General features: G+C 32.7%; 1 protein-coding gene across 1 annotated transcript; it reads left to right on the top strand.

Moving 5' to 3' along the window:
- Positions 1–6216: 6216 nt before the first annotated feature.
- Positions 6217–10069, top strand: LOC131159534 (stress enhanced protein 2, chloroplastic). Its single transcript, XM_058114529.1, has 2 exons — positions 6217–6626; positions 9671–10069. The coding sequence occupies exons 1-2, from the start codon at positions 6336–6338 to the stop codon at positions 9938–9940; spliced, it is 561 nt and encodes a 186-aa protein (XP_057970512.1). The 5' UTR covers positions 6217–6335; the 3' UTR covers positions 9941–10069.
- The last annotated feature ends 398 nt before the right edge of the window (positions 10070–10467 follow it).

The following is a 10467-nucleotide window of genomic DNA, read 5'->3' as shown; positions in this document are numbered from 1 at the left end:
AATGATTGATTTATTGATTATTGTATAAATATAAAAAAAAAAATGTATGAAAAATCAGGATGTCACAAAACCTTCAATAGGTCATACCAAAATAGTTGTCTTCATTGTTCCGCACTTGGAATTATTCCATAATACATCCCATTGTTTCCTTGTTCTCAAGGGTTTCTATTAGTTTTCAATGTGGTTTAAGATATCATAAGAAAAATGAGATAATAGCATCAAAACATAACTCTATATTTTTAAGGGATGGCTAATTTTGTTAGGGGGGGGGGGGGTGTTGAAATACCTATTACATGCTAAATGATAATTAGTTGCGTGTTCAAAAATTTAATAAAATTATGCTTAATAGTTCTGTAACTATTGCATATCTTCATTCATGCATGAGATTCTTTGATTTTCTAGGATGAATACACTTGTTTTCCTATAAAAAAAAAATGTTCTATAAGGTTTACAAACTCCTTTATAACCATTTCACACTTCACACATGAACTCATGTCATCCCAAGAAAATTGACTTTCTTAGAAGAAGAAAATATTAGGTATACCAAATGTATACATCGAATCTAACATGATTTTGTTATGTGTACAAAAAATTATCTAATTTGATTAAATACATACACATTACAAGATCAAATTAGATATGATGTATACCTCGCGTATCTAATAATTTCTCCCTTAAAAGCATCCTTGTACATCTGCTTGCTTTGTAGTTTTAGGATTACATTAATAGCAAATTATTAGGACCCTCATTTGTTTGTGGAATGAAACACATAAAAGAACGTAATCAAGATGCATGCGCATGCAATCGAGACAATAGTGGAAACCATTTCATAATGCTATTACTATATTTGGATACTCACGTAGAATGAGTCTTCCAATGGGATGAAATATTGGACATTTTTCAACAAAAAAAAAAAAAAACCCTCATAAAATCAAAACTTTTTATTTTAACTTTATTCTATCTCCAAATCTCTTTTCCAAAAATCTATTTTATTTTTCTAAACAAATTAATTTCAAGATTAATTTTGGAGATATAAAACTTGTTGTAATAATGGTGCTCATTTTCAAAGATAATTGTAGTGACCCGAAAATTTTCTTTTAAAATTTCTCTGATATCACTTGTAATAACCTGAACATTTCATATTATAATAATCACTGAAACAGACAACGGAAGACCTTAAATGCAAATTATCAGAGTACTAAACTATCTCAATATAACAATATCAATCTCATTATCACAATAAAGATCTGAACTCATTACAACATAAATAAAATAATATAATTCTAAACACGACCTTCTATCCCACTCATGTTTCACTGCGCTACTCTGATCACTATTATACTCCACATGGCATCTGAAAATATTGGATAATCATGCGGTGAGACACCTCTCAGTGAAGGGAATAGATTATGTTAGGTTTTATATTAAAAATAATCCTGATTAAATTTGTGTACGTAAATTTAATTAGATTTATGTTAATTAAAATATGCTCGATTTAAATTGAGTATGGAAATTGTGTTGTGAAGTCCTACTGATGTCGTTGGGGAGGTATGCTCAGTACGAAAATTGTGTTGTGAAGTCCTACTGATGCCGATGGGGAGGTATGCTCAGTATGAAAATTTTATCGTGAAGTATGTGTTAAGATCATGGTATCTATAGTAATATAGAGAATACATAAATATATATTTATGTAGTTAGAGAAATTTAGAGTAAAATTTTCTGAGTCGCTACAGTAATTTTTTGGGTCGCCACAATAATAGAGCTTTTTGACAAAGAGAAGAGCATTACTCGAAATGATTCCCAAAGAGAGAACAAGTTTGGAAATCACATCTAGGCAATAGACATCATCTGATTTATAACATCAGCTGGTCTTAAAGTCTCTTGACCTTTCCAATCCTCCAAGTTATTAAACAATGTCATTATTAGAGCTATAAGCACAAATTGTCACCCGTAAGTCATACTCTCCATTTTGAGTATCCCCGACTAGCTATGATTTTGACCATAGCAACACCTACAAACTGATGGAAGGTTCGAGAGGAGAAGCGAATAAGTATGGATACTATAAGAAATTGGAATGGTTCGATGAAATGAATAAAGGTTCTAGCCCATCTAGACTAGAATCATGATTTTGCTGCTAGCAAGAATCATAATTCTGTTCAAAATCAAATTTGGAATGTTATTTTGAAACCAATCATAAGAATGAAAATTAGGGCATAAATTTTAAATCTATTACAGCTTATTTGAAAATCCAAAAATAAAAATAATATGTATTATTAACTTCCAAACCATGTTTCATTTTATGCGATCAATAGTAGACCACATATTGAAAGTTAAGGAGTTGTCTCAAGAGGGGGGTGAACTAGATTATTAAAATTTCTTTTAATTTCTTTCGTGAATTCTTAACCTCTTGTTAATCTAGCAATCACACAACCAAATCTTATGTGAACAATCAATCCACAAACCAATACTTCAACACAACACAAACAAAATTGGTTTATAATCACAAGTTCAGCGGAAAATTAATTAAGTTATAAACCTTTATAAATAAGAGTAAGTATGGTAACTTGAATACTTTGTAAATTTTCAGAAATTCTTCCAACAATTCAAATCAAGAAAAATGATCAAAACACGATACACAAGTTAGATTGATTCCAGCAATGCTTTCAGGATTCAACACTTTAATAACTCAAAGTAATCAATCACAAACTACAATATGCAGCACTTTGGTAATTTTCAGCTTTGTTTGTAACCCTGTGTATATGATTGATTTAAGCCCTGTATTGATGGATTTAATTTCTCAATATGATGCTCAATATGTAATCCAATACTCTTTTGAAAAACTTAGACCTTAAATAAACTTTCAGTTAATAAGTCTTGTGTGTTGAACCAATCAACGTACTCTCTTACGGTTTTCGTAATTTGTATTGATCAACTAACGTACTTCCTTTCGGTTTTTACAAATTCCCAAAAACAAATTAAGTTTTAGTTTATTTAATATCTAATCCACATAGTGTATATGATCAGAAATTAAAACACAACCATACAGTTAATATTTGCAGGAAAACAAAAAGAATAGGGAAAGAGAGTGACACTACATTTTTTTACGAGGTTCGACTTATCCCTAACCTACATCTTCGCCTTTGGCCAATACCACCAAAGGATTCCACTATACAATTCCTTTCCGGGAGGAATAAACCTTTTACAAGTGATACCCCACGCTTAGTCACTCCTTAAATAGGCTAGAGTAAGGCCTCTCCAAGTGATACCTCACGCTCGTTCACTCCTTCAATAGAATGCCTCTCCAAGTGATACCCACACTCGGTCAACGATCCAACAACCTAGAATCGTCAAGAAACAAGTAGAAGAGAACTTGTGTACAAGAGACACTCTCAGATAGAGTAGGTTAGTACAACAATCAAGACAATATACTTCAGTGTAAATTCAATATAAAGCAATTGAAGGTCAATGAAATTGTATCCCCGAATTAATCTTCCTTTTATCGAAAGATTTAGAATTTAAAGCACAATTTTCTTATGAGATGATCATCAAGAACTCAGTTGAGATACTAGCAAGATGTGAGCAAGAAAGTTTTTGAGAATTGAGAGCACTTGGCAGTATTAGATTGCTGAAAATATTTCTTGGTTATTAAAATCCTTGTCTTGTGGGCTATTTATAGAGTTTAAAAAGTTAATTCCTTACTCCCCAAGTTCACTTGGAGTGTTAGTCAAGTTTACAAAAAAATTGGAGTCTAAGAAACCAAATTTAAAAATCTTCTTGTTGTTATTTTTAAAGTTCCTTCGAGTGGCAGTCGTCTGGCATGATAAGGCAGACGCCTGTCATAGTTATTTCTAAAAGTCATAATACTAGCAAGCGCCTCGGATGACAAGGCAGGCACCTGTCAAGCTACCATCAGGTGTCTGTCACCTTTCTCTCTACCAGTTCTTAAAATACACAAATATAGCAGTCGCCTGGGAGTTTTGGGCAGGGGCCTAAGCTTTCAAAAACATTTGTTTTTTTAAGATTTGACTTTGAAAACTCTTTTCATATAAGACTTTCATTATTTATAACTTTAGAAATCATATTGCAAGGTCTTTAAAAATGGTTTCTTAAGATTTTAATTTGTCCTCAAAGAGTTTCAATGCTTTTATATTGAGTTTTACTTGAAGTACTTACATAAGACTTCCTTAGGACTCTTGACATTCTAAGCATTTAAGTCTTCATGCTTGTCTTTCTTTAGCTCCAACTTGTCTTCCAGTTTCACCATACTTTAAGCTTTTAGTAAGTCCTCTTTAACATCCATGCTCTCATGATTTTCAAGTTTTATTAAATCATCTTTGAATTCATGCCTTAACTCTTTAAACTTTATTTGATCTTTGGAGTATAAGCTTTGCATTGATCTTTGTGAGCACTTGACCTTATATTCTCTTTCTTGAATTATGTTACATTATCACTTAACCAAATATGTTAAATTCCTCTGATTTATTATCATCAAAATAAGATTTTAAGTCTTATAAGACCAATACATAAAAACATTTTTTTTTGTGGTAAATCAAGAAGATATCCACTATAAATACTCACCAGTCACTACTTTCAAAGTAACAAACATAAAAGACTAGGATTTTTTAGTAAATACTATTGTTTAAGACAAATATTACTAATGTTAGACAAGAATGTATGCATTTTTAGGGTCTGTTTGATATTATTCCTATTATCTATTTTATGTTTCTATTTTTGCACAATGAAGAAACAGATTATAAAAGCGTGTTTGTTTACATTAAATTGTTGGTTTTTAATTTTCTTTTTATCAATTTTTGACAGTTTGCAAAAAAAAAAAAAATAGATTTATTATTAATTTTCAGTTGTTTTGACATGTTGCCAAAAAAATTTAATATCTGGAAAAATTTTATTACTAAACCACTCATTTTATACACATATTTTTTAATTGAAAATAAAATTAAATTACCACATGAATTTAAATTTAATTAAAATAAAAATATACATAAATTTTTTAAAAAATTTAAAATAATAACACCTAATTATAAAATATTTTTACTATTTCTCGAATGTCATTTACAATAAGATTGTCATTGTAAAGTCATATTTAAAAATATAATAATTATAATAAATTTTATTTTTAATATAGTATTTTTTTAATTTATTATTTTACAATTTTATTATTTTAATCATATTATTTAAAATTTTATTTGGTTTAAAGATAGAAATAGGCAATTTTCAATTAATTTTTTAATTTGTTTTAGTTTTACAAATATTAACCAAATAGGTTGTTAGTTTCTAGTTTTTAGTTTTTGTTTCTGATTTTAGGTTTTGTTTCTAGTTTTCGTTTTCATAATTTTTAACATTGATCCCAAATGGACCCTTAGTTTTTTTTTTTTTTTTTTTCCTTTAGAAAATATTTATATTTTATTATTTATTTATTACATTTATTTTTCCACATCAAGAAAAATTATTAGATCTTCTATCGTTTGTCACGGGCTATGATAAATGGCAGTGAACACAAAAATAGACGAATAGTAATACGCCAAGTGCATGTTCTTTTTCTACATTCACCTAGATAGGGAGATCTTTCGATATTCTTAACAATGTGATGTCCACGACATCTCATTCATACATTTATTTGGTATGTATTTTACTTGACAGGAATCTTAACAATTCTTGGAATGAAAGATTCTCTTAAAACATAAGCATCTCATCAGCATGCTTTCTCTTGAGTAAGTAAATCAATTTGAATCAAAATTGAAATGTTTAAAAAAAATAAATACATTTTTAATAAAAAAAAAAAAAAAAAAAAACTTTTTTGTAAATGCTTGCGTGTTTGGCTTACATTTAAACAAATAGTTTTTTCAAAAAATAATTATTTGCTTTAAAATATATACATTAAAAATATTATAAAAATTATTTTATATTAATTTTAAATAAATATTTTTCAAAAAAAATATATTAAATAATCCCTAAAGCCTTAATTATATTCTATGGCCTGAAGTGCACTTTTCATAGTTCTTCTCTTTGATGGACGGTTGTTTTTCCGTGCCTTTTGGTGGACGGAGACCACTCGGGCGGCCGGGCCACCTGACTACACCCTACTAGCTAGACGCGTTATCCCACCAACTGATAACCACGTTATCGAGTAGAGCTGCTGCCACGTAGCCGATGTGCCCCACAATCACGTCATAGGAGCCTCACATATATTCCACGCACGTGGATTCGTATGCACCGTGATCCGTGAGTACTCAAATATTGACCCGCCAAACCACTAGAATATCGCGGCAGATTCTAGAGACTCTCCAGCTCCGGTTCGCCTGAGATCCGACTACCTGATGGCAACCGCGGCTCGGGCGATCTTCAGCGAGTTGAGGGCGCAGAAACCGGCAACTCCGGTCCAGAGGTCTCGATCCGCCGAATCTCCCCCGGAAAATGTGAAGATCGTTCTGCAGCCTCGCCTCTGCACGCTCAGATCGTACGGTTCGGAGCCCGCGGGAGTGGTCAGGAAGAGGCGGGACGGCGACGCGGGCGACGGCGTTTCGCCGTTCTTCGCTACTCTGTCGGAGTACATCGAGAGCTCGAAGGAGAGTCAAGACTTCGAGATCATCTCTGGTCGACTAGCTATGGTGAGTCATCTTCTCGTGTTTGCGGTGCTTTTATTTTTTGATAGTTGATCGAAGCGCGACGGCGGATGTGTGGTGTGATCGTGTTTTGAGTGTTCTGGACCTTTGGATTTTTTTTTAGCTTTCTGCTGTTCAACTGGACATGACTATTGGATTGCATAATCTGCCATCTGGGTCCCTTTTTTTGTTGGTCCTTCTTCCTGTGCACCCTGCTTAGGCTTTCTTTGAGCTGGATCATAGTAGGTATTAAATTTAGTAGAGTAATAATAAATAGTTACCCTTTTTCTGTATTGGGGAGCATAGATTTGAGACATTAAATTTGAACAAAATAAAGTATAAAGTTCAAATTTATATAAATTTAAACTCATGCTTCTAACCCGACATGAAGAAATTTGCTTTATGAGTATCCGATTTGAGTAGACTTAGGTAAAATATTCAAATTTTATATTTAAGAAAATTTTAAAAGTATATAAGCCCCATTTCTAATTTGAAAAACGTCAGGAAAAAGATAGAAAAATACGTTGTGGCCATTGGGAGCATAATTTCGGGTTTTGAATTTGAATTTGAATTTGGATGAATTTAGATAAAATGCAATCCAATTATATTACATTTTGTCTAAATTCCTCTCCCAAACATAGAGAAAAGAATTTATATTCTCATGGTTGATGATCAGGGAAAGTTAGAAGAGGACTTAACCTTCACTTGGGGAACTACTAACAACTAGGATAGGGATTCTAGAAAAGAACCAAGTAAGGAGCGAAGAACAGGAAAAGGTAAACTTTGATTAAGGGCACAGCAATTACACCTAGTCCTGCAATGAACCAAAGAAATAGTTCAAACATATAAATATAGTTACATAATAACAATTTACCCTATCTCTATGTTTTAGAGGGACCTTGGAATTTTTATTAGATTTGGATGCGATATAATATAAAATTATATTGAAATTTGTTCAAATTCACCCAAATCTAAATCTAAGATCTGAAATTCATGTTACCAAACGCATCATAAATATTTGCGAACTATGCTAGATTGGAACAAGCTCAGTTATGAATGTTAGAAGTTCTTTAAGTTTAAACGTTCATTACTTTCTTCCTCTTTCAGTACTAGAGGCTTGCTGCGGTAGATTGCTAGTTAAAATCTAGTAATCAATTGCTCTAGATTGTTTACATGCTAAATTTGCTCACGTTCTATCATAACTTGCCAAGTGGTTCTTCTTCTTGTGCAGCCTGTTAATGTTTGATATACATTGTTGACTTACAACCTAACAACTTAAACTTTTAAGTAAAGTGATAATCTAACATGGTATCAGAGCTGGTTACCAGGAGATCCTGGGTTCTAGTCTTGTTGCCCGCAATTTTTTTAAAAAAAATATTGCATTTCTTATTATGGGTGCTATTTATCATGTGTTTATCTCTTCACGTGCTATCGGGCTGCACGTGCGGGGGAGTGTTAAAGTTTGATATACATTGTTGTCCCACAGGCCACAACCTAACAGCTGAAGCTTGTAGGTAAAGTGGTAATCTAACATAGCCAGCTGGTGCTTCAATGAGATCGCAGGCTCTGCCTCTTGTTTTTATCAACTTGTTGTTCAGGTAGAATCTGTGCCTTTATACGGTCAATGGCCAGTCTGTTTCCTTTGAATTATTTGCCTACTCCTTTGCTTCACAATCTCTTTAAGTGACGCACCAACTTCTTAACTTCATTCCTTGATTCATTCCTTCATAACTTGTGTATGCCCCAATAATTCCTAAATTAAAAACCAAAGACAAAAATGTTGGAGAAATAGGTATGATGACCTGCCCACCACCCACGTTCAACCACCAAACTCTACACACACACAAAGAGGCCGGGTGGGCTTAATACGCAGTATTGTCAATGGCTGAAAGGTCAAATTCCAGCGCATTAATGTCAATGCTAAATAATTTATATTAATTCCAGCAGGCTAAGTTATTTGAGTCATTTTGACAGTGGCTGCGGAGCACAGAATATTTTGGTAATTAATAACCGCTTTGGTAATTATAGATGCAAAGTATCCCAGCCAGCTACCCTTGTTGTCTAATTCAGTTTTTAAGGTGTGAAAATTGCTGGTATTTTTTCAAGTTTACCTATTTATTTGTTATTAAGACTTTTTCACAGCTACTATTGTCGTTTCATGCCCTTTCAACGCATGTTGATGAGAGGAAAATAATTTGTCCTTTCTCGGAATGCCAATAAGCTGGCAATTATGGAGCAATCTTGAACTTAGGTGCATTTGTCCTTACGGGTCCATTCAGTTGTAGAAATCATTTTTCATTTCAAATAATTATGAAAAAAACCATGTTTAAAAAAGTTGGAAATTATCTTTTTTGTTGTTTTTTTGGAGTTTTTCATATAAATGTTGGAAAATGGGGAAAAAAAAAGTCGTATTTCTGTGATTCTTTGGGAAATTTAAAATGTCTCCCTTAACTAACAAGCATAAAGTCTTCGTCGTCTGGCTCTAGAAAGGTTTTGGTTGCTTGAATGGGTTTCCATGACACGGTGCTGCCCAGTAAAAAACTTGGATAGCTGTGAATGCCAGAACATATATTGTCCGAGCAACTATCTTTTGATACTATCGCCTGTTGGCCTGAACCACTTGGCTTAAACCCGAGCTAATGGGAAGCTTGAAAATCCAACATTGAGCACGTTACTTGAATGTTTTTAAAATTGTTGTGTTCTCACTGGTTGTGCCTCATCTCAAGTAATGGGAGCCAGCCAGTGTAATAAAATCTCACCGCTCCTAATGCACAAATGCACGGGAAGCAAATTTAGTGCTCACTTGGTAGGTCAAGCATCTGAGCTCTCATTGCACAAAAATGGAAACATATAAAAGCAATCGGAAGAAATTCAGTTCTTTGCATTCTCTAGGCTTGCGAGCCACCTTGAAGCATCTTGAAGCTAAAAATTGATGGTTTTATCATTTTATGGACTATATCTTCAGTAGATCATCTTTGCAGTGGTCCATCTTGATGCATCTCAATCACAAAAATTGATGGTTTTATCACTTTATGGATTACTCTTTGCAGATCATCTTTGCAGCAACGATGACGATGGAGGTGGCAACAGGAAACACCTTGTTCAGGAAGATGGATTTACAAGGGATTGCCGAAGCAGGCGGCGTGTGCGTGGGAGCTGTAACTTGTGCTGCAATTTTTGCTTGGTTCTCAACTGCTCGAAATAGGGTAGGCAGAATCTTCACTGTTAGTTGCAATACATTTTTCGATTCGCTGATTGACCAAATTATTGATGGTTTGTTTTATGAAGGTGAGCTTAGTGATTGGTCTGATGAGCTTTGAGACAACCTATAGTGTATATATATTGTTACAGAAACAGGGCAATTAAGTTTCCAGAGATTAGGTACTCTCTTGACACTTGTGTAAACATGGAAAGTTATGCACTAGAATTCAAGAATGTAATTAGGTCTAGTAAATTTGTACTGTTAGTCTGTAATTAGGTCTAGAATTCATTTTTCATCTTGTATATCTTTTTTCTCCTGTCCTTTCTCATAGTTAGGGCTCCTTATGTTAGGGTCCTTTGGGCTTAAGATAGAATATGTTTTGCTAAAGTCTGCTCATTTATTTATAAAATTATTTTGAAAAGTAAAAAAAAAAATGTAAAATTATACATGTACATATACAAATCGATTTTTTATTAAATTTTAAAATAAAATACACTTAAGCTTTGTTTCGAAATATGAATTTTGAATTTGGATAAATTTTGGTATAATTTTATATTATATTTTATTTAAATTCAATACAAATTTAAATTTATGTTCACTTAGGGTTATACCTCTTAAACTATATCATTCATTATGAATGTTGCA

This window comes from Malania oleifera, chromosome 7 (assembly GCF_029873635.1).
Source record: "Malania oleifera isolate guangnan ecotype guangnan chromosome 7, ASM2987363v1, whole genome shotgun sequence".
Classification (NCBI taxonomy): domain Eukaryota; kingdom Viridiplantae; phylum Streptophyta; class Magnoliopsida; order Santalales; family Ximeniaceae; genus Malania; species Malania oleifera.
This window is presented reverse-complemented; position numbering and strand designations above follow the sequence as displayed.